This window comes from Acinonyx jubatus, chromosome A2 (genome assembly GCF_027475565.1).
Source record: "Acinonyx jubatus isolate Ajub_Pintada_27869175 chromosome A2, VMU_Ajub_asm_v1.0, whole genome shotgun sequence".
NCBI classification, from domain to species: domain Eukaryota; kingdom Metazoa; phylum Chordata; class Mammalia; order Carnivora; family Felidae; genus Acinonyx; species Acinonyx jubatus.
This window is the reverse complement of record NC_069383.1, coordinates 44,553,709-44,579,189: the sequence shown is the minus strand read 5'-3', so window position 1 is coordinate 44,579,189 and position 25,481 is coordinate 44,553,709. Positions and strand designations below refer to the sequence as shown.

The following is a 25,481-nucleotide window of genomic DNA, read 5'->3' as shown; positions in this document are numbered from 1 at the left end:
ACCCCTATCTTTCCATTTAAAAAAAAAAATTTAATGTTTATTTATTTTTGAGAGAGAGACAGAGCGTGAGCGAGGGAGGGGCAGAGAGAGAGGGAGACGCAGAATCCGAAGCAGTCTCCAGCCTCTGAGTTGTCAGCACAGAGCCCGAAGCAGGGCTCGAACCCACAAACAGTGAGATCATGACCTGAGCTGAAGTCAGACACTTAACCGACTGAGCCACTAGGCGCCCCTTTCTTTTCATTTTTTAAAAGAATGAAGTGCTGTTATAATCATTCTGTTCAGTAGTTCTAAGTAGGGCTGTTATCTACATGGTCACTTGTTGGAAGAGAGGTTAACATTAATGAGTGGATACTGAACTGGCATTAATTAACTAGTACTATTTCATTAATCTTATCTATACGATGTGATCTGTATTTAAAGATAAGGAAACTAGCTAGAACTCAGAGCTTTAGGTCACACAGCCTGGATTCAAGACCCAGGTCTATCTGACTCCATACTCTATTACCTTTCTATGATATCATGTTCTTTTCCTGTGCATGGTAGAAAAATTGTTTTGAGTGTTCAGGGCAATAAAATTTTTTTGAAGTCAATATTGAATATGTGATAATTGTATATATTTGCATTTTCTGGTAGTAGAGTGAATGGTGAGCATTTATATTCATTATAATGATATTTTTCAGGTATTATCTAATAGAATTTATATTTTGTAAATGAGAGACTAACACCCTGAAAGGTTAAATGATTACACGGATACCAAGGTGCAGAGTCAGGACCCCACTCCAGGTCTTCAGATTTCAATTATAGTTCTTTTAGTTTAGAACAAACAGAGTCTGTATCAGAGGTCATGCCTTGGAGGACTGCTTGCAGATGTGTTTTAAATTTAAAAGAGTTGCTGATATTTAAGAACCAGGGATTTCACATAAAATCCCTGCTTTCTTGCTTTTCTTGGGGGAAAAAAAAAAGTGGAGATTTGGCCACAAGCCCAGAACTGAGTGGTGGTTGCTTCCTTTAGTCAGGCCCCACTCTGCAGTGGACCACACCATTTACACTCTTCACTCATTTCCATCTACTGACCTGACCCTTGAAGACTGGATTTAGGATTTCTAGACTGTATTATGTCTTGGAAACTAGTTGATAGGGGCTGAGAAGTATATTGGTGACAGTGGCAGTTTAGTCCAAACTGACATATTTTCAGTGCCTTTAATAAAATTTCTGAGCTGGAAGTGACTTATACCATTTACTGATAATGATTAGCATTCTGTAGTGCTTTATACTTTACAAGGTACTATCACATGATTTCATTTCATTTAATTGAAATGTCTTATTTTCCAGGATGGGAAACAGGTTCAGAAAGATTAACGTACTTGCCCAAGGTCACAGGTTAGTTAGCCAGAGAGACAGGTCCAGAACTTGGATCTCTGTATTATGAGAGAGCACTCATGAAGCGGCCTCTGCTTCTACTTTTTCTTGGAGGCTCTATTGGCTTCAACTGAAGGAAGTTCCATGAGGCAGAGTCCTTGAGCCTCTGGGGTTGCCAAAGTGGTGTTTGTTGTTACATTTATTTTTCAGTTTCTAATATTATCTAGTAAGTTTTTAGTTAACTGATTATACACTGTGGTTATAATCTCTTTTTAAAAGTATTTTGTATCTTTTTGGGTTACATCTGAAGTTAACATTTAAACTTTTAAAACTTTTCCTATTTTTCAGAGGTACTGAAATGCTTCATTTGGCTGTGTTGCATTCTAGAAAACTTTGTGTCTACTCTGTCTCAGGTAAGAAACATTTTTTTCTAATGTAGAATTTGTATTAAAAATGGCTTCTTAATATAAGAATAGATGCTTGTTTATGTTCACTTGCTAGAGAACACAAAACATTTGGTTGAAGATTTTCTTATCTTGGTTAACATTTTCCCTTGTTCATTTATTTTTTCAGGTACTTAGGCTATTGCCTTTTTTTTTTTTTAATTTCCAGTAGAAGGTTCCTTATAATCTCCTTCCCAGGAATTGTGTCCAGGATTGCCTATGACTATTGGGGCCAATTCTGTATACTTAGGATACTTGAGTGTTTTAAAAGACTTTTGTTTATTTTTTTATTTAGGTATAGTTGGAGCTCAATGTTACATCAGTTTCAGGTGTACAGCATAGTGATTTCACTTCTCTGTATGTTATGCTATGCTCATCACAAGTGTAGCTACCACCTGTCACCATACAATGCTATTACAATATCATTGACTATATTCCTTATGCTGTACCTTTTATCCAGGACACTTGAGTCTTAAGAAATGTTCAATAGCAACAACAAACTCATTAGATGCTGAGTCATAATGGTTTAAATTACCTTTTCTTTGGTGAACCTCAAGTGTTGTCTCTTTACACTTCAAATTTCTTGGCTTTTGGTTGTTTTTGCTCAGCCTGACCTGAAGGCACTTATTTGAGGCTTAATCAGATTTCATTCCCTAACATTTTTCTGTGGGTACAAGTATGATAGTTAATTGTAGTTTGGTTTTAGCACTTTGATTCTTATTAAATATGAAAGGTAACTTTAAAAAATTTTGTTTTAGTTATTAGATAAATTTTAGTTCAAGCTGAGTTACTTTAATAGATATCAATATTGGGGAAATTTTTTATTGGCACAATAAAGCTAAGTCTCTATGGGTCTATTCCTTATACAAGAAGTGTTCTTTGGAGTTTGCTGTAAAATTTAGCTTTAGGATTTGGATTTTTCACACTCATTCTCTTTATTTGGGCTTTATTTGTATTTTGCATTTAATTTGAGTAATGATTTATATTTATTGTCACTGAGCTGGATATTCTTTTTTTTTTCTGGGTTATTATTATTATTATTATTATTTTGGTTTCAGGAGTAGAATTCAGTGATTCATTACTTACGTACAACACCCAGTGCTCATCACAACAAGTGCCCCCTTTAGCCCATCACCCATCTAGCCCATCTCCCACCCACCTCCCTCTGTCAACCCTCAGCTTGTTCTCCGTCATTAATAAGAGTATCTCTTATGGTTTGTTTCCCTCTTTTCTCTCCCCCCCCATATGTTCATTTGTTTTGTTTCTTAAATTCCATATATGAGTGAAATCATATGGTATTTGTCTTTCTCTGACTGATTTATTTTGCTTAGCATAAGACATTCTAGCTCCATCCACGTGGTTGCAAATGGCAAGATTTCATTCTTTTTGATGGCTGAGTAATATTCCATTGTGTGTGTATATGTGTGTGTGTGTGTGTGTGTGTGTGTGTGTGTGTATACATATATACCACATCTTCTTCATTCATCAGTTGATGGACATTTGGACTCTTTCCATAGTTTGGCTATTGTTGATAGCACTGCTAGAGATGTTGGGGTGCATCTACCCCTTCAGATCTGTATTTTTGTATCCTTTGGGTAAATACCTGATAGTGTAATTGCTGGATCATAGGGTGGTTCTATTTTTAATTTCTTGAGGAACCTCCATACGGTTCTCTAGAGTGGCTGAACCAGTTTGCCTTCCCACCAACAGTGCAAGAGGGTTTCCCTTTCTCCCCATCCTTGCCAACACCTGTTGTTTCTTGCGTTGCATATTTTGCCATTCTGACAGGTGTGAGGTGGTATCTCACTGTGGTTTTGATTTGTATTTCCCTGATGATGAGTGATGTTGACCATCTTTTCATGTGTCTTTTAGCCATCTGAATGTCTTCTTTGGAAAAGTGTCTATTCATGTGTTCTGCCTATTTCTAAATTGTATTATTTGTTTTTTGGGTGTTGAGTTTGATAAGTTCTTTATAGATTTTGAATACTAATCCTTTATCAGATATGTCTATGTCATTTGCACATATCTTCTCCCATTCTGTAGGCTGCCTTTTAGTTTTGTTGATTATTTCCTTCACTGTGCAGAAGCTTTTTATCTTGATGAAGTCCTAATAGTTCATGTTTGTTTTTGTTTCCTTTGCTTTCAGTGACATGTCTGATAAGAAGTTGCTATGGCTAAGGTCAAAGAGATTGCTGCCTATGTTCTCCTCTAGAATTTTGATGATTTCCTGTCTCGCATTTAGGTTATTCATCCATTTTGAATTTATTTTTGTGTATGGTATAAGGAAGTGGTCCAGTTTCATTGTTCTGCATGTTGCTGTCCAGTTTTCTCAACACTATTTGTTGAAGAGATTGTCTTTTTTTCCATTGGATATTCTTTACTGCTTTGTTGAAGCATAGTTGACTATATAGTTGTAGATCCATTTCTGGGTTTTCTATTCTGTTCCACTGATCTATGTGTCTGTTTTTGTGCTACAAAAACAGTAGCATATTGTCTTGATGACTACAGCTATGTAATATAGCTTGAAATCCAGAATTGTGATGCTTCCAGTTTTGTTTTTCTTCTTCAGGATTGCTTTGGCTATTTGGTGTCTTTTGTGGTTCCATACAAATTTTAGGATTGTTCTAGCTCTGTGAAAAATGCTGGTGGTGTTTTGATAAGGATTGCTGAGCTGGATATCCTAAAGCAGTGTCTTTTTGGGGTTGAAGGTCTGTTAGCTTTCTAAGGCAAGCTTGATAACCTGGCCTATGGTGTATGGTAGGCATATGTTGACTGCACAAGTGAACTAATTTCTGGGTGGGGCTGAGGTAATTGGTAATGGCTCTTTATTACTCTGTTATTTTTCTTCTTCCTTCTTTTTTTTCCCCTCTGTTACCACTATCATTTTCTTTTCCACTTTTTTGTTTACATCAAAAGCCCAATATAGTACCTCTCTGTGTCATTGGTAAACCGCTCCCATTGGTTTCATGGTAACAGATGTTGTTCTTCCTAGTGATAGGGCAAATATTTAGTTTTCCAGAGTAAATGGAGAAGATGTGACATAGGTTACTTTATTACATGAATCTAGTTATTTCTCCGTTAACTGTGAGGTGATACTATGAACTGGGTTACACAGGACATGGAACAGAGAAAGTTGCACGCAATTATCCCTGAATACTTCCAGGGAATTGGTCCCTTCTGAAGGCTCTAAGAGGGCAGGAGAGGGAAGGATCCTACAAACTAAAAATTGGGTAAGACTCTTGGTCTTCTCTGGTCCCATTTGAACGATGGCTCAGAAAGTCAGAAGCTTTTGAGTTTCCCTGGGGTGTAAGGCATAGATTAGTGATAAAATGTGTGTTCATCAAAAAGGCCTGCTTAAAGAAACTGGCATGTTTGGTCACAACTTGTTTATGAGACATTGGTATTTTCCTTCAAATTAGTGTTGAAAATGAAAGTTATTTGTCATGGGAATGGTGATTTTTATTGCTCTTTTATTCTTTGTATTCATTTACAACCTTTGTATACTCTAGGGACAAGGAGTTCTCCAAACAACGTTCCCTTATGCCCCATCTCATTTCCCTTTTCTGTCTCTCATTTCTTCAGTCTCTTATTATATTCGGAAGCTGACAGTTTGTGTATTTTTTCTGACTTGGCTTAAATTGAGAAGCAGAGAAGTTAATGTTTTTGTTCTCTTGAATATGTTTCTTGAAGTTCCAGACTGAATTTTTACTTAGATTTTACTGTAACAGGGGAAGCATAAACATTTTTTAGTTTAAGTAAAAACACTGCTGTCAACAGATGAAAGTATTAGCTGAACTTGACATGCTCATTCTCAACTGTCTCTTCCCCACATATTTCTTGTTTTCTTTCATGTGCTGTGTGCTTCTAAAACAGATTTGAGACAAACTAGAGGAGACCTTCTGGACACACCAAACAACCTTCATAGTCACAGGCTGCTGTGCTGACTTCTTTTTGGAGGGTGATATGTCATCAAATGCATGCTTAATGTAGAGAAATAGCAAGGTCTTGCTGAGCTGAAGTTAGCCCATCTTATACTTTGGTAAAGGAAAAGCATCACATAGCCTCTCAGATTCCTTTCTGATGGGCTTCAGTTTCTAAATAAATGGTTACAGATGTGTGAGCTTAAGTCATCCTGATGATGTCCTCTTAAATATTCTTTTCCAAATATTGTGTACTTCTTTTTTTTTTAAGGTTTTTTTTTTTTAATGTTTAATTATTTTTGAGTGAGAAAGAGAGCATGAGCGGAGCAGAGAGAGAGGGAGACACAGATCCGAAGCAGCCTCCAGGCTCTGAGCTGTCAGCACAGAGCCCGATGTGGGGCTCGAATCCATGAACCACGAGATCATGACCTGAGCCAAAGTTGGACACTTAACCGACTGAGCCACCCAGGCGCCCCAAATATTGTGTACTTCTCATCAAGTAATTGCTAAGCATTTGACGTATTTATAGAATTTTAATGTTTGCTGTGATTGAAAAAAAAATGTGGTTTTTTACTTTTGATAGCCTTCTATAATCTAATTTGATTATTTAACACAGTGAACCTTTTAATTGTCTCTGTAACGGCTTTTATTTCATTTAACTTCATTAGATTCCTCGGCGGTTATCTAAAATTGCACCGAAAACTGTAGTTGGTGGCCTTTGATTTTTCCAGAGAATTTTTTGTTTAAATCAAATCTTCTTTAAACAAGGCCAACCGCATCAATGTTCTGATACTCATTTACTTTCTAATTGCTGAAACTTTATGTTAATTTTAGCTATAAGTAGACTATAGATACTATACTCAGTCTGTATATCCCAGAACAAAGCCTGCGTAAGTTATTTTAATCTTGTATCATTGATACTTCTCTAGGAAAAAGTGGTCAGAAATTTTAGATTTTTCAGATACTACCTTTATTTCAAAGTAGTATCTAAGGAAGATAAATTGTCTTTTGTTCTCCATAGTTGCACTATTAAGTTTGAGAGTGCTATTACCTGAAAATTGAAAATTACCAATGCCTTTGCAGCTTTTTCAGAACACAAATCCTAGTGTCATTTCATGCCAAGTTTGTGAAGTATTGACTGCTGACCCCTGTGTTCACTGACCGTTCAGCTAGTAGGCATGTGTAAGTGCATTCCTTACTCAGAGGGGTTGATCTGGTTTTAGGTATAGGATGAAATTTGTAATTTCTGTAGAGACAAACCAAATGTTTCTAGGAACTTCTGTTTCTGGTTTCTTGGAGGCTAGACCTCTCCTTAGGTTGGGGCTGTGAGTTATTTAGTGTGTTTTTCTTTTTCTTTGGCCCATGTGGTTGTGATTACCCCTCAGTTTCCCTGGACCTTACTGATTTTGCTGCCATTTAGATTCCACAAAGCTTTCATCTCCTATCAGGGTTAGCTGGCAAATTTGAGTCTTTTTCTTTCTTTCTTATTCTGTTGGTTTGTTAGGTCTGTTGTTACCATTCTCAGGGGCATAGATCTGAGTAGAAGTGATTTTTCTCCATGAAATCCTCCCTTATTCGTTTTCTCTTTCAACCCTTCACCTTCCAAATGAAGAAGAAGCCAGGTTGAGAAAGATGGAGGTGGAAATGATGTTTTTGATGGCTGGTTTATTTAGGGAAATTGTCATTAGCTTACCAAATTTTTTGAAAGTTTGAAAGTTGTGAAATGATGGACAACTAAGTACCAGGATATATAGTGCTAACTCTAATAAAGACTTAGTTTGAGTACTTTGTCCTTTATCAGCCGTGTGATTTTGGGGGAAATTTCTCAAACTGTTTTTGAACTTAGTGTGCCTGACTTCTAAAATGGAAATAGAAATATTTTGGTACTTACAACCTCCATGTACATTGGTAAATCCTTTTGGGCAAGAACAAATAAATGCTCATGTATAAATATGTATGCACATACGTACATACAGACATATTCTTAGATTGTTTTACTGATCTACTATCCAGTTTGGGGACTGCTTTATATTTAAATTTTTTCTTTAAATTTTCCATTTTTGAATGAAAGACAAAGATGCTTCTTAATGGAAACAGTTGCATTCTGAATCTTTTTTCTTTCTATCACCTCTTTTAACTGTAATGTTCTTGCCTGATTACTGGGGTATAGCTCCAACTGTAAACTACTCTAGAAAACCTAACAACCAGAGTGTAAAATATGGATAAAGAATCTTTTCAAACTTGGAAAGAAATAGAGAGTGAATATAGCACATACGATCTATTAACTGCAGAGAAAGTATTTCTCTTTGTTTGGAGGAGATTCTTCACAGTCTTCAAATAAAACTTATTATCCTATTTACTTGTTAAGGCAAACTTAGAATATCTCTTCATTAAATTAGAATATACTGTACTAGGGGCTTGAGTATTTTGAGAGTTTGGACAGGAAACTGAATTGCTTGAAAGTGTGGGGAATTTTTTCTAAGACACTTTGAATCATGACTTTGCTCTATTGTTTAAGTATAAGGAGCTTAACCTCATTTATTTCGGAACTGAAATTGGATGGTTTTGTTTTTATTTAAATAATTACACTTTACTCAGATAAAATGGAAATAGATAATAAATGTCATCCATGGTAGTATTTCATCTAATGATGTAATCTAGCCAAGACTTAAATTGTTTTAACTGTGCTGGCACTCTATATCATCAGTGTGCTAATTGTTTGTAATACATATTGTTTTAGTACTTTTTCATTTTAAATTTCACTGAAATTGAATTACTTAGAGATGGTATAGAGGATGAGAGGAAATTAATACTTTTAATGTAAACAAATAACAAAGCAATTCTTTAATTTTTCCTCCTTAGGAACCTTGGGTAATGTGGAACATGGGAACCAATATCAGATCAAATTAATGTATGAACATAATCTTCAGAGAACAGCCTGCAATATGACTTATGGATCATTTGGTGGTGTAAAAGGTAATTTGCATTAATCTTGAGTATGCTATTGCAAGTACCAGATTTTGGGTTTTGGCCATATAAAAATGGAGGATCACGAGGTATGAAATCTCAGTTAAACATAGTTTATTGAAACCCCTATATTCAAATAGCCAAGCAAAATAACGAGGAAAGAAAATGTTAAACAACAAATGTGTTTGATTTTCACATAATCATTTTTGTATGGTCTACAGAGATATTTCTAAAAGTGTCTTTTCATCAAATTTTGTCTTCATATCATGAGCTGACTGAAATTGAGGTTTTTTGGGTAAACTGTGTGATTGCCTCTCTCAGTGGAAGAAGGGGTTAATCTCACTGATACAGTCCCTCTCCTACTTGTGATAGGCAGGGTGAAGCTGCAGAAAGAACACTCTCCCCACCTCACCCACTTCCAGGGCCACAACCAGGGTTGTGCTGGTGGTTGTGCTGGTTGTGCACGAGGGCACCTGGACTAAGGATAAGTGGAGACTGAAATGCAGACCTGATCCTGCTCATCAAGCCATGTGCCTTGGCCAGGAATAAACCTCTCCAGAGGAGGGGTGCCTTTTTAAATTTCACAACAGCATTATATTTACCAGTGGGGTTGGGTTCCTCCCACCTTGGGGGTATCTTTTTCTAAGTAGTATGCAGCCACGTATAGCCTGCCCACCCTAATCCCAGAACTTCCTGAGTTACTAGGGCTTGATGCTTGCTTGGGTACACTGTTACTGTTGGCACGGGAGGGTTTTTATTTACCACCTAGCTCCTCTCACTTCACTGTGACAAGGTCATAGAGAAGCTGCTGGTACTGGAGTGAGAACAGGAAACCAGGTAGTGACACTTACCTGTGTGGTTTTGTGTGTGTATGTGTGTGTGGCACCTGTGGAACATGAACTAGGGATTTCATAATATTTTAGCTCTTTCTGAGCTCATATTTTTTATGAGTTTATTGTTTAATCATTGTATTAAAAATGATCTGTGTTAGATCTGTCTTTAGTGATGTGAAAAAAACAACTATTTTGGAAGTATCCTTCATTTGTGTGAATTTACTTCTTTTCATACATAGAGGTAAAGGTGAGGAAGAATGAATTTGAGCATATCAATTAACAGGAATATTTCAGGTGGTGGTGTACAAATAAATATTTTGCATAAAGTGATATGAAACAAAACACTTGGATGGATTGCAGAATTGCTTAAGTTGAGTAATAGGAATGTTTGGATTGTTTAAGGAATATGGAAGATGTCCAGAGTTGGATGAAGAGGGGAAAGAGCTATAATTTGATGAGAGGCTAACTTTTATCAGTGATGTATCCCTTCCTAACCTCAGCTGTTAGAACTGATTTTCACTGTTCTTTAACGTTTATTTATTTTTGAGACAGAGAGAGACAGAGCATGAACGGGGGAGGGTCAGAGAAAGAGGGAGACACAGAATCCGAAACAGGCTCCAAGCTCTGAGCAGTCAGCACAGAGCCTGACGCGGGGCTTGAACTCACAGACCACGAGATCATGACCTGAGCCGAAGTCGGACGCTTAACCGACTGAGCCACCCAGGTGCCCCTTCACTGTTCTTTAAACAAGATGTCTGACATGATCAAGGGACCTAGGTCTCTATTGTTTAATAAATTGTTTCAATTATTTTCCTCCTACTAAATCTTTTTTTTTTTCCTACTAAATCTTTAAAAGGCAAATTGCTAAATTCTCTGCATCGGGGGTCCAAAACATTATGATATGATAAAAAAGTGCTTTGGCTAAATGAAAGTTTTAATTTTTTTGATAGCAACAAGACAATTCTTTTAAAAAATTTTTTATTAACATTTATTCATTTTTGAAAGGCAGAGAGAGACAGAGCGTGAATGGGGGAGGGGCAGAGAGAGAGGGAGACACAGAAACAGAAGCAGGCTCCAGGCTCTGAGCTGTCAGCACAGAGCCTGACACGGGGCTCGAACTCACGGACCATGAGATCATGACCTGAGCTGAAGTCGGCCGCTTAACCGACTGAGCCACCCAGGCGCCCCAACAAGACAATTCTTTAGACCACAAATCAAATGTTATATCGATTAAACTGTATTTTTTTTAAAAATCAGATCAAGTTAACCCAATTAAAATAAAGTTTTAAATAAGTAAAAAAGGGATTCCTTGCTTTTGTGTGCATTTTTACTGGATTTAATAATGGTCTTCCAAAGTAACGATAGTTGCTACTAGTTTAGAAACGAATGTATGACTTTGTGCTTATATGATACCTCTCTTAGTTCTTAAATTATGCCTTACACTTAAAAAATACCTTTTGAGGGGTGCCTGGGTGGCTCAGTCCATTGGGCATCTGACTTTGGCTCAGGTCATGATCTCTCAGTCCATGAGTTTGGGCCTCGTATTGGGCTCTGTGCAGATAGCTCAGAGCCTGGAGTCTGTTTCAGATTCTGTGTCTTCCTCTCTCTCTGCCCCTCCCCCGCTTATGCTCTCTCTCTGTCTCTGAAAAATGAAGAAATCTTAAAAAAAATTTTAAAAAGTACCTTTTGAAAAAACAGGATATTCTGACATGCTTTACTTTCCTATGGTTAAGCAGATCATTTCACAATTTTAAACAAAGAAATGTCTGAGTAGCAGAATTAGATATTCCATTTAATGGGTTTGACACACTTATGTAATATCACTGCATCTACAAGAAAATATGAAAAAATAGTGGGGTTGGTAAATTAGTAAAAATTAGCCATATTGGGAGGTTGGCAGAGGTAATAGGGGGTTACTATTAATGGGTACAAGATTTCTTTTTGGGATGATGCAAATGTTCCAAAATTAGATTATGCTGATGGTTGTACAGTTCTGTAAATATCCTAATTACTTAAGCTGTATACTTTAAAGAGGTGGTATATAAAATGTATCTCAATAGCACTGTTAAAAAAATTAGCCATGGGATAAAATCTGATGCTAGAGAGGTGATAGTACAGTCTGTATATCCTATATATGTAAAATGACACAACACTCTTAAAGGAGGTTGGTTATTGAGAACCACGAAAATATTCTTGGATGCTGATATGTGACTTACAGGGACGTATATTGGGAAATGATCCAAAGTATAGAAAATAGAAAAATCATATCAAGTTACCATATATTTCTTTCTTTCCTCTTTTTGTCATTCCTTCCTTCCTTTTGTGTGTGTATGTGTGTGTATGTATATATGTGTGTGTGTGTGTGTGTGTGTGTGTGTGTGTGTGTGTGTATAAATTAGAACTGGTCTAAATGAGTAATAGGGGAGAATGACTAGGTAAGTTTTGATGCATAGATTTAGTGGGTAATTATGAAGTTTCTAAGATTGCTGAATTGTACAACTTTGTACATAATTCTTTGTCCACATTTCTCATTATTTCCTTAGGATAGAATGTGGGAGTGGAGATTGAGTCAGAAGGTTATATAATTTTTTTTCTCAATCTGAAAACTCCCCCCAGCAAATATGATATAAATAAATTGTAAAAAGTACAGAACTTAAAAGGAAGAAAGTAAAAGTGACTCCAAGGTATTCACATTTCAAAACACAGCCCATTTTCTAAGCCTGTCATAACTGTGTGTGCCTAATATGCACTTTTCCAGGATTGAGTGGGTCAATCTTTTAATTTGAAAACCTCCCTAGAGTTGATCTGAATTTAAAAAAGGAAACTTAAAAAAATTTTTGTCTTCTATCTTCCTCTGTATTTAAGATGCCTTCTTGTGGAATTTAGTTGTGGAATCATGTCAGTAGTCCTCAAGAAAGGAATTAGGCAAGAAGAAACCCTGGCCCCATTTTAAACAAATGTGTTTATAAGGTATGGGAAGGCAGAGTGAGTTTATTTTGCATGTGCACCAGAATGAACTACCACTAGATGGCAGTCCTGTACAACCTTGGACTTTAGTTGGTTCCTCCTTTAAATAAAGTATGCTAAGAGATCACCAATGGAGGAATTTTGAGCCCAAATAATACTTTGCCTTTTATTAAAAATAAATGTAACTTCTGGGGCGCCTGGATGACTCAGTCCGTTAAGCGTCCGACTCTTGATTTCGGCTCAGGTCATGATCTCATGGTTCGTGAGCTCAAGCCCCAATTGGGCTCTGTGCCTTCAACACAGAGCCTGCCTGGGATTTCTCTCTCTCTCTCTCTCTCTCTCTCTCTCTCTCTCTCTCTCTCTCTGTCTCTCTCTCTCCTCTATCTTTTCTCTATCTCTGTCTCTCTCCCTCCCTGTCTTGCTCACTATCAAAAAAAAAAAGCATTAAAAAAATAAATGTAACTTCTTCATGTTGCAGAAAAGTAATGAAGTGGTTTTTAAAAATTTTAATTATAATAAGTGATATCTTAGAATATAAATTGAAAATGCTTTCTAGCTGTGCTTCTCGAACTTGAAGTTGCATTTGAATCATAATGGAATCTTGATAGAAATTCAGGTTCTAACTCTTTAAGTTTGTAATTGGAGAGTTTGAATTTCTGAAACTTTCTTCGTTGATGCCAAGTCTCAGAGATCTAGAGATATGTTGCTGCTCTGGATCTACCGAGTACTGTTCTATATGTTCTAAGTACTTTGCAGGTTGAATAACTTAAGATATACTAAGCAAGTGGTAGAGGAGAGATTCTAACTCAGACTCTGCTTCTAGAATCTTGTAGTGTTAACCATACTAAACTTCTTCCTTGTCTGGACTGTGAGTAAATCAACCTTCCTAAATCAGAAAAAAAACTTTCCTATCAGAAAGGGGTGTATTTTGGTTTGGCTGAAGTTAGTGCATAACTTTGATTGTTCATAGATTATGGAAAACATATTGAGTAACTGCCGTTTCAGGTACTTGCTTTTTCAGTTTGATTTTTTGGTTTGGTGCTTTGGTTTCTAAGAAAAGTCCTCCCCCTGCTCCACAATAATAAGAGAGGTTATATATGGGAGGGTAATATATGATTTGAAATTAGCAAAAGAGTCATTACTGTTTTTCTTTAACCTTTTTTTGTTTGCTCGTTCATTAAGAAAATCTTTCAAAAACACCCTGAATACATTTGCAAAAACTCAAAAGGTGCATTCATTTGATGCGGTAAGGCTTGGCTTTACCTCAAGCTACATGCAATGTCTATTAATGAGAAGAAAATGGTAAAGAAATAGGAAATCTAGTTTTATGAACTAGTTAAAGAATATGTGCTTAATATCTTCCATTATTCAGACTACTACATACCATTCCAGAATTTAAGTTAAAATTCTTTCCATATTGTACTTTTTAGGGGAAGTGACTGATAACAAAGACTATATTGGATCCTTTTTTTTTTTTTTTTTTTTTTACACAAAAGGATGTGGGAGATGTGCTTGGAATTAAAGAATTTTTGTAGTTTCTCTAAATCTAAAGTACTGTTTTGAAGGAATGACTTTGGGTTTTTATAAAAAATGGTAGTTTAAAAAAATGGTAGTTTATCTTTGCCTTTTATAATAATGACAAATTAATGCTTGCAAAATTTAGTGAGTGGTATAAGCATGGACAATCAAATTACAGTTTGGAAATATATTAAATTAGTTTTGAAAAGGTGGATTTGAATTGATCTAAAAATATGTTATTAACATTGATGGAATTTATTTGACTCAGTAATTTGAACTCTCCTTGTTTTTGAAAAAAGGAATAAAGGATATCCCTGCCAGATATTCCTCTGCTTTAGTTTCATTATGTCACTTCAACTTCCAATGGTTGTTGATATGGTACTTTACCTAGTTAAGATAAGCTTGCCAATTCAGAATAGTATTCGGAAAAGGACAGCATTAATATTGACTGACAGAATGCCAGTGGTAGAGTGAAGAAAGAATGTTACTGTTTTGAGGTCAACAATTGCAAATACTTAGCTTAGTAAAATAAGATACTTTATCTAGTTTATGTGATGTGTCTTGCTACCATCAAGATATTTGAGCTAAAACTTCCTTTTCTCATAATATGATTTAGGGACCTATAGTTAGTTTACTTGCTCAGTTACCACAAATTTGTCCTGTAGAGCTGGGACAAGTTGACAAGCCTTATAATGTATATGGCTCTTTCAAGTGTGTGAAAGGGACGTTGAAAAGAAATAGTTGATTTATTAGAGATGTATGGAAACTTTCAGGGACTAGAGAAAGTCTGGTGTTAGTTCTTCCTTGCATCATCTTTCTTCCTCCATCCATCCATCCATCCATCCATCCATCCATCCATCCATCCATCTATCCAATGCGTATTTACTGAGAGTCTTTTGAGTACCCAGGCACTGTACTAGTTTATTGGAATAGAAAGATGAATAAAAGACAGTTTAAGTTCTCAGGAAGCTCACAATGTTGGGTACAATAAAGACTAAGAATTAGCTATGATATGATGAGGTAAGTTGTAATAAAGTGGATATGTACGAAGTTATACTGAAGCCTTGAGGAAGGAGCAGCTTCCTTAGGCTGAATAAATATGTGTGCATGTATGTATTTGTGTATGGGGAGGGCAGTACTTAAAGGTGAGGGAATGTGCTGTTACCTATTTTATTTCAGCTCTTCATTTTTATCCACTTTAATCTAGAGGTCACTAGCCCCAGTTTCCTATAAATGAACAGTTTCATAGTTTTCAGTATAAAGCTTTCATTGCTCATAGGCTGAGCCATTCAGATTCCCTCTGGGATAGTTTGTTCCTCTTGAGAAGATTATTTTTCAGACTTTGGAGCACTTAAAAATTATTTTGCTTTAAAAAACCTTGGCATTTTCATACTACTAAATGGACTTTCTTACCTATAGTTTAAAGCCTCCAGTAAGGCAAAATTATCTTCTTTTGCTACCAGCTGATTAAAGAAAATTTTCTTTAATGTTCTTTTATTTTGAGAGAGAGAGAGAACATGAACAGGGGAGGGGCAGAGAAAGAGGGAGAGAGAGAATCCCTAGCAGGCTCCGTGCTATCAGCACAGAGCCCAATGTGGGGCTTGAACTCATGAACCATGAGATCATGACCTGAGCTGAAACCTCCAGCTGAGTTGGACGCTTAACCAGCTGAGCCACCCAGGTGCCCCTTGCTGCCAGCTGATTTTAATGGAGGATATAGTGCTCTAGAGACAGATAGATAGAAACATAGTATGACTATGTTTATTAAGAATGACAAATTTAAGGGTAGGGATAGGAGATGAAGTAACACAAGAGATTAAGAGATATAAATGGAGAGACAGAGCATGTCATGAAAGGACAGGGAAGAGAGTTTCAAGAGGTAGGAGTCAGGAGAGTCAGAGGTTAAGCAGCTGGAGTGTTGAAAAGAAAATACTGGGTTTAGCTGCTTGGAGGTCATTGGTGATCTTTGGGAGAACAGTTTTAACAAAAGGATGGGCACACTGGTCCAGTTGCCTCAGAATGAGGACTTCATAGAAAAGAAATGGAAATCACAAAGGAAAGCTGTTCTGTGAAGAGGTAAGAGAAGGGTAAGAGAATGATACGGCCACAGCTGGAGGGGAAAAGGTTTTATAAGGAGGGAGAAATCTTTGAGGAGGTAGGATGGAACCTTGATCTGATGAACAAAATGCCTTCCATAATCTTTTGTTGAAAAAATTAACTTGAATATATTTTTATTTGAAAAATTATGCTGTTTGGATTATGATGGGCCAGTTCTTTAAAATTTTATTTCTCATCACATAATTGGTGCTTTAGAGTCATGTTGAATTTTTGTCTTCTCTTCATAATGAATTTGTGGTTTATGGGAAAAAGGCTTTTTAATACTTCAGTAGAGATTATCAGCACTATCTGGTTCTTTCTTTAATTTTTACCCTTCTCTGACATTTTTTGCTTCTTTACTCTAATTTTTTGGCCTGCTTGCTTGCTTTCTTTCTTTCTCTCTCTCTTTCTTTCTCTCTCTTTCTTTCTTTCTTTTCTTTCTTTCTTTCTTTCTTTCTTTCTTTCTTTCTTTCTTTCTTTCTCTTATCTGTCTACCTACCTATCAGTCTACCTATAATTTTACTGTGGTAAGAACAATTAACATGAGATCTACCCTGTTAGCAGATTTTTAAATTGAGGTACAGTTGACATACAATGTTATGTTAGTTTCATGTGTATAACATAATGCTTTGATATTTGTATCTCTTAACAGATTTTAAATTGTATAATATTGCTATTTATGGGCTGCTCTAATTTTTAAAATTAGTTTTCTTGATTATAAATTTTTGGTTTTCATAGAGATGTTTATATTTTGAGCTTACTGGGTAACAGACAACTCAAGATTTAAAGAAATGTTACCATAAAAAACCAATACCACTCAATTTCTGTATATGCCACTATTTTGCTTTTCCATTGGGTGTGCTTCTTTTCACTTTCCAGCCTTGCCTTTGGTTAACTAAAGATCCTTTTCTTTTAAAGATTTTATTTTTAAGTTATCTGTACACCCAAAGTGGGGCTCATACTCCTAACCCTGAGATCAGGAGTCATGTGCTCTACTGACTGAGCCAGCCAGGTGCCCTGATACTGAGGATTCTTTTGACTGCAGTTGACAGTAGGCTCATGGAGGAATAAGAAATTTACTGTCTATCACCATTTGGGCCACCAATGTGATTAGATCTGGTTTTTTTCTTTTCATCTTTTGCTTCCATTTTCTTGCACAAGCTATTTCTTCCTGGTTACAAGATAGCTACAGCAGCTCTAAATCTTCTTAGATTCTAGTTCGTGTGAAAAGTGCCTGCCTTTCTTCCAGAGGGCTCAGCAAAGGTCTCTTTCCAACTCCGTGGCTTTGGTTGGACCATCTCTGAACCAATCCCTGTCACTAAAGGAATGCAGTTAAACTTGGGTCTGAGCTAAGTATGGGAGAGGTAGGGCCATTTCTGTTAACCGTTAAGACTAAGTGTGGAGAGGGGTGGACCTTTGGGGGAATATAGGTGAATAATCTACTGTGGTGAGTTTGAGGATTTTGGAGTTGATCAAGGAAAAAGGCATGACTATGAGATGTCAGTAGCCCACAGTGAACTTTATTTGGGTGTTGCTTTGACAAGATTGCATTCGAGGGTAAGTCCTTAACAGCAGGAAATTTTCCAGAGCCCGTGGCAGGGGACCACCACCTATAAAGGGAAGCAGGCAAGGAAACTCCTTGGGGAGAGAGTGGGGCTGTATGTCTAGGCGATAATCCTCAGATACAAGATGAAGGAAGAGTCTTGATCAGGAAGCTTTGGAGGGCAACAGTGACTTCTGTAGCTCCAGGATTTGTCTTATCTATGGCTAGTAAATGTTTGTTCATTTTTGCAGGGTATGCACTGCAGGCATGCTATAAGTGGCTAAGAATATGCTTATTTGGTCTATAATTAAAGCAACTGAAGGTGTAAAAATTAGAGTTTTGCATCTGAGGGCTTTGAGTTCACATTCATGACCAGCCTGCTGTGAGGTATTAACAAGGGGCCAATATATAGCGGCCACCTTTAACCAATGTATGTAACATTAACTGAATAGGGCAAAAGAGGTGCTGGGGAGCCAATACACTGTAAATGTCCATCTTCCTTTTGCCTTCACATTCTCTCCTAGAGCCTTCCTGGGGTGCTCTTTTAGAAGTGACAGAAGAGGCAAGCAGTGGTGATTTGAAAGGTGTATGTGGACTGGAGGAGGCAGGGGATGAGCAGTTGAAGAGTGCTCTGCTTTGGGCTGCATGCAGTCTCATTCTGGCCACACTGTAGGGGATAATTGCTCCGAATGTTTGTTTGTATTTAGAGATTTGTTGCAGTTTCATTTAATTGAATGCATTTCAAGGTCATTTGTCACGTTTTTAGTTCTGGGTTTAGTCCATGTTAGATTTGGTGGCATGTTCCAAGTTCTTTATAGATAAATTGAAACTCGAAATGATGTAGGGCATGATTTTTACTTTATCTTTTTCTCTTTCAATGCTCTCCACACCAAAATGTGTATACTTTTATTATAAAAGTAATCATGTTCATAAGGGAATATTCTAAACATATGAACCTGTAGACAGGAGAAAAAAATGATTTAGCACTATCTCCTAAATAGAACCACTGATTACATATCAGTGTAGACTATAACATAGAATATTAATATTTCAACCTTAGTTAACCCAGAGTAATTTTATATTTCTGGAATTTAACTATCTCACCATCAAAATGGCACTATCATTGAAAAAATATGTTTATCATGGGAAGTCTGGTGCTATATGATATGGGATGTATGTAAGTAATGGCAATAAATATGTGAAATAGACATATTTCTTAGCAAAGCTTTTACTTCATACGACTATAATATCTTGGAGTCAGTTGAAGAATTTGTTAAATATTGGTCTTCAGTTTGTATCAGTTGAAAACATGATGGATTTACTAGCAAACAAAAAAACCTCATATTACTTGTGTTTAGCTATAAATGGAAAAAATAGCATGGTATATGATATTCCCAAATATTTGGTGATGGATATATTTCACCTGTCAATTATTTTTTTTAAAGTTTTATTTATTTTTTTGAGAAAGTGAGAGCGTGAGCAGGGGAGGGGCAGAGCAAGGGAGACACAGAATCTGAAGCAGGCTCCAGGCTGTGAGCTGTTAGTATAGTGCCTGACGAGGGGCTCGAACCCATGAGCTGTGAAATTATGACCTGAGCCAAAGTTGGATGCTTAACCAATTGAGCCACCCAGGTGCGCCCCAAACTGGCCTTTCCTTTAAAATGGCAAGTAATTGGGGCGCCTGGGTGGCGCAGTCGGTTAAGCGTCCGACTTCAGCCAGGTCACGATCTCGCGGTCCGGGAGTTCGAGCCCCGCGTCGGGCTCTGGGCTGATGGCTCAGAGCCTGGAGCCTGTTTCCGATTCTGTGTCTCCCTCTCTTTCTGCCCCTCCCCCGTTCATGCTCTGTCTCTCTCTGTCCCAAAAATAAATAAACGTTGAAAAAAAAAATAAAATGGCAAGTAATTTTTATACAGTGATTTTAATTAATCAATCAATTAATTAATTAATTAAAAATGTTTATTTATTGGGGTACCTGGGTACTGACAGCTCAAAGCCTGGAACCTCCTTTGAATTCTGTGTCTCCCTCTCTCTCTGCTCTTCCCCAGCTCACATTCTGTCTCTCCTTCAAAAATAAATAAACATTAAAAAAAATTAAAATATTTATTTATTATGAGAGAGAGAGAGAGAGCGAGAGAGAGCTAGAGAGCACAAGCAGGGTAGGGGCAGAGAGAGAGAGGGAGTGAGGGAATCCCAAGCAGGCTCCACGCTATCAACACAGAGCCCAAAGGAGGCCCAAATTCACGAGGGGTGAGATCATGACCTGGGTCGAAATCAAGAATCAGATGCTTACCTGACTGAGTTACCCAGGTGCCACCATACAGTGATTTTAAACCTCTGCACATTTTATATTCTGGGGAAGCCCTCTTGAGCTGCACATAGGGTATGTCCAGTCACAGCTCAGGATGTCTGGTAACAGTGTCTGCAGGAGAATGGGGAGTACCCTGTATCAGTACTCCAGGACTGATGGGGAGTATCCTGTGTCAGTACTCTGGGACTAATGGGGAGCATGTATAATAGCACTTCTGCTAGTCATCAATGCCTTTTGCTTGTTCTTGCTACTTTGCCTTTTCAGGTTCCGTTTTCAGCCTGTATACTTGGACCATCACTTGTAAATGACTTTGTTCAATGAAATTTGAGATTTCCTTACATGAAGTCATCTCTGAGGGTCTTTTTGGATCTTTTCCTTTACATCCTGGTCGTATTATGTGGATCATCCACTGATTATTTGAGATTTGGTAGATGACACCATAACCATGTCTCAGTTGATAACAGATTGTCTCTCAATTATGATAATGTTGTATTTCATATATATGTATATATTGCTAGGGTTTTGTTTGTTTCTGTTTGTTTCAGTTTTGTAGCCTCCTGTATCACCCTGTCATTGATTCTTGTTTTGTTTAATTCATACATTTATTAAATTGCTCAGTAGTGTGAAATGTTTTCAGAGGACTTTCTTCTGACTCTAGGTTTTGTTTTCTTTCCATGTATTGTTTGTATGTTATCTCTCTCTCTCACTCTCCCTGCTATTTTCCTATACTCTGTTTGTGGATTTACCAGGCCAATCTCTTTTTATCTTGCTCAACCCTAGCCTGGCCAACTCTGTCTGGGCCAGCTTGCTTTTTATGGTGCTGGTGAATTTTCTTTCCTTTTGCTCCCAATCAGTCAAAGACAAGTTTGTTTTCCTTTTTCACACCCTGGTTTGAGAGCTATATATTGCTCGGTGTCTCTGCCTGCTTCTTGTCTGTGGGGGAAGTATGGATGGGAGAGGAGGTGGAGGGGGTATCTGTGGCTATGGAAGTCTTCCTGGACAATCTGGCTTCAGCCCTGTCTTTTGTGGTTTTCTGAGGTATCTTGAATCACTGTTCCCTCTACCTGGATGGTCTGTAACTTGTTATCTTGGAAGGTAGGGAGGATGTTCTCAGACTTTGGATCTTCTCTGTGGCTTCCTCACCAGGTTTCCTCAGAGTCAGCTCCATTTGCTCCTTCTTCTGTTTGACTATCTCACCAGGCTCCATTTCCATTCTCCCCTTTCTTTCTTCCTGTCACCCCCTTCCCCCTTTTTATTCTGGTTCCTTGTGTGTGTGTGTGAAGCCTCATGTGGCATTTCCATCTCTAGCCTGTCTTCCACTCCTCATCATTGTGGAGATCTTTAACCTGGCTGCTGTTTTTATGGTCTGTGGCTTTTACTGTTACCTTTATTTTTGCACAAAAACACCAACATGGTAAAATTTATTTTTCTTATCTCGTGGAAAGGGACTGTAGTGAAGGTAGTTGTTTTTCTGGGCATTTTGATTTCTCCAGGCTGTCTACATCCCCTCTGGATCTGTCTTTCTCTAAATTAGAGAATTTTAGTAAGGTTTTCAGAATTTTGGTTATTCATGACCTCATCACCCCTCCTCTTTAAGTGGAGTCTAGTTAGCACCTTCACAAAATGCACAAAGTCTAGCCCTGAAGATTCTTGGAAACGTACTTTTCTTGAGGATCATCATTTTTTGAAGATATGGGATGAGGTTGGGTCTTTTCCCTTGTTTCACTGCTGCTGGTGTATATTTCTTATGCTTTGTCATTGGCTTATTTACTTGTTTGTTTAATCCACAGTGTTATATTTTTGAAAGTGTTTTTTGAAAATAGTCCTTGGGCTGCCAGATTTGAAAAATGGATGTTTATCATAAAAATTCTTGTGGATTCAACAGTTCAATTGTTTGGATGATGCTGGTAGACATCTGGATAGATAATCTTTTATTTTTTGGTGTGAGCTATTTATTTAGTACAGATTATTTTTTGTACATGATGTGAATGTCTTTTCACCATATTATTCTAGGGTTTTATGTTGTGTGTGTGTATGTGTGTGTATTTTAATGTCAAATTGTTCCTTTCCTGTATAATTTATTCTGTTTCCTCTAAGCTTAGAAAGTTCTGTCATCAGAGTTTTAATGTTTTTGTCTCCTGTGGATTGATCTTCTAGTAGGAATGTTTATATTTATTTATAGAGAAGACTATGTGGAGAGAATGCTACTGTTTATTATCTCCTATATGTTGTGCTATTGTATTTAACCCTGTAAGATAGGTAACTTAATAATATTTCCCACATTGGGAAATAGAAACTCAGATAAGATAAAGATCTTGCTGCAGATCATACCTGGGCATAGAGAGGCTTTGAATCCAGAGTTGTCTGATTTCAAAGCCCATGTTCCTTGTAATACATTACCACTTATTCGACTGCCTTCCAAGTCAGAAAGAAGGTCTGTGTGAATTCTTTGAGAGGAAGGAGAGGGTGGCTTTTCTGTAAGCTTAATGAGGGCAGAGACCATTTCTTTTGTTCATCATGTGCTAATGTCTTGTGCAGTGCTTGGCACATAGTGGGATAAGTAGTATTTGTTGAGTGAATGAACCAAAATAGACATGTGGTTGGGCAGAACTGATGTTATACACATCAGGTTTTCAAGGTTACTTTTCAGAAACAAATGTTACCACAGTGCACTCATTCTAATCAGCTTCTGAGTTTTGTTTTCTTCTTTAGCAAGCACATGTTGACTAACTGCTACAGTGCATGGGTTATAGTAGTTACCGTAGTGGTAAATGTGGAGGTGATTACTTGGGCCTCCTGGATTCACCTTTACACAAAATTATTTCCCCATATGCCAGTGAGGCAGTATTTATACTGGCCAAGCTTACCAGTAGAAATACTGACCTTTTTCATCGATTTGGAGTTTTGTTTCTATACATTCATCCTTTTGTTATCAATATGTTTGTTTTCTTTTTGCATACAATGTGATAGTCAGGATTATTGAGTATTAATGATAATATTCACAAATCAAAAAAGGTTTTGGTTTTTAATAATTCTTTAAATTCTTAGATATTTAGCATAAAAGACATTTCTTTGTCTCTTTAACCCTCTTTATCTCTCTTCTCTCTGTGCCTGTGAGAGCTTATTTTCCTTGAATTCTTCCAGTTCTCTTATTTTACTTTGCTTTTCTTCACCTAATGAAACTTCAGAAAAGTAGAATTTTTATCAAGGAAAGTTTAATGTTAGATTGTAGACATAATATGGGCATGGTATGGACTATAAAGGTCTGATAGCACAGTAGTCCCACATTTGTGATTGAAGTGGAAAGAAAATTCTGTATATAAAAGGTTCAGTATGTTTGGATATAATTGTCAGTAAAGGAGGTGAACAGATTTTACTAATAATATATACGAGCATGGTGGAATACTTTTTAAATCGTCAAATGACTTCTATAAGCTTGTATGGGATTATATTGTCACATAAATAAAAATTCATGCATTCTTTGGAATAAAAAGCCCGCCAAAGAAAACAGTGAACTGAAGAATAAGTAAGTCACCTTTTGCCTCATCTTGAGGCAACCCTAGATAATCAGATTCTCAGCCTTCAAATAACTTCTAATTGTCTAAACTGAAGCTTTTTTTCTTGTCTGCTAAGGAAATGTATTAGTGGCCACATGTGGTTGCTGAGAGGCTGTGCTTCCCAGAGCCGTCTGGATTCTTTGATAGTCATCCAGAGAGTGAATTGATATGCTCAGCTGGGGTGAATGAACAGCCAGAACACAGTCTTGCTTTTTTGTATGGGTATATTAGTGCTAATAAAAGATTAATGCTATTTTTCTTATAGGGAATCAACAGATAATGTTTTGATAACCCTTGTCTCACCAGTGAACCATATGGCCCTTATTTTCTAACAGATATGGTTGAAATGTTAGAGAATAATGTTAGAAAAGGATCCCTATGGCGTGCTGGCTCCTATTCCTTGCCTAAGCATTAAAGTGTAGGTGTTTTATAATATTGGAGAACGTCCCTCATTTGTTTTTAAGATCCTTTATGGATCCACAGTGAGAAGTCGGAAGATCAAGGGGATAATAGGATTGATTCTCATCCTGTGCTGAGTTTTCTCATATATATGGTATTCATTTATAAAATCTTTGGTCCAAGACCCATAAAACAATGTTACTTTCAAATAGCGTCTTCCTGTATATTACATTGTATAAAACCTTTAGTTCCTGGGGGAAAGTTATAAAGAGGGTTCCCTGTAGTCTGCAAATTCATTTTTTACGTGATCATTTAAAGTTGTTACTTTTCCTGAAAGGTGAATTCTGATTCCTTCTATATATATATGCTATAGAAATTGGTGGTTAAATGTCTCCTTGCCTACTGTGGCTAAGAGGGGAAGGGCTAAAAAGAATATTTTAAGTTTCTTAGTGTTGTTTGAAAAAAATAATAATTTCTTTCATGGTGGCTGAATGCCAAGGCTGGAAAAGTGTTATGGAAATGTTTGTGGTCAGGACTGCCTTTGACGAGAGAAAGGTTAAATATGGTAGTTTTGATAGGATTTGACAGCCATTTTTGATATCTATATATTTATGTTTCATCATGATTCCCTTCTTAACAGTGGAGTAACTGAGCTATTAAATATTTTACTCAATTGAGAAGGAAAATGATTACCATAAAACTACTTTACTTAAATGACACTATGATATAAAATGTTCCAACAGTTTAAAATATTCATCTACAAAACTTATTGCCATGGGAAATGAACAATCCTCCTCTACCCCCCAGTCTTTCTTGAATTAAATTGATTCAGTAACCCTTTTTCATTCTACCTGGCAACTCTTGCCTGCAGATTTAAATTCTAAAACACAGGGTAGAGATATATGTTAATGCTTAATATGAAAAACAAATGTTTTTTGGCTACTACCAGGTTAAAGTTATTTTAAGAGTACATTAGTAGTACTCTGGGTAGAGGATATCTATCTATCTATCTATCTATCTATCTATCTATCTATCTATCTATTGACATACGTGTGTGTGTGTGTGTGTGTGTGTGTACATATACGCAATAATATATGCAATAAACTTTAATTAGATTATCTTTTTGATGTACCTTTGGGTGGTTTCCAGTTTTCTACTAATGTGAATAAAATTGCTGTGAACATTCTTATATAATTCTTTATGTGGACAGTATAAAAATTAGGGTGTTTACATATGTAGGATGATATAAAAATTACATTGCTAATTTTTTTCAATTTTTTCACTGTTATAAAATTTTAAGTACTCAAAAATAGCAAGAATAGAGGTCTTATATTAGTGGGCATGCTTTGCATGGAAAAATGGTATCATATGTAATACTTCTTAAACTTCTGAAGATCTAAAATTTGCACCATCAGTATTTCATACAGTACATAACTTAAGTCACTTCTGCCTAATTTAGAATATCAGAAATGATAAGCTTGGTATATCAGAATAAGTCCTCCCATATTATATTAATTTCAACTGTATTTGTGCCTAAGCTAAAAGTAAGCAGGGTTTTAAAGCCAAATTT

General features: G+C 36.7%; 1 protein-coding gene across 6 annotated transcripts in view; it reads left to right on the top strand.

Annotated features, from left to right (window-relative positions):
* Window positions 1-25,481, top strand: part of BBS9 (Bardet-Biedl syndrome 9) — a 439,643-nt gene that overhangs the window by 26,438 nt on the left and 387,724 nt on the right. For 4 of the 6 annotated variants that reach the window (XM_015065037.3, XM_015065036.3, XM_053218247.1 and 1 more), the window contains 2 exons: window positions 1,708-1,772; window positions 8,585-8,698. In XM_015065037.3, the coding sequence (XP_014920523.1) occupies window positions 1,708-1,772; window positions 8,585-8,698 (179 nt within the window). Of the gene's footprint in view, window positions 1-1,707; window positions 1,773-6,674; window positions 6,905-8,584; window positions 8,699-25,481 lie in introns of those variants that run through there. The other 2 variants (XM_053218248.1, XM_053218249.1) reach the window with 2 other exon arrangements.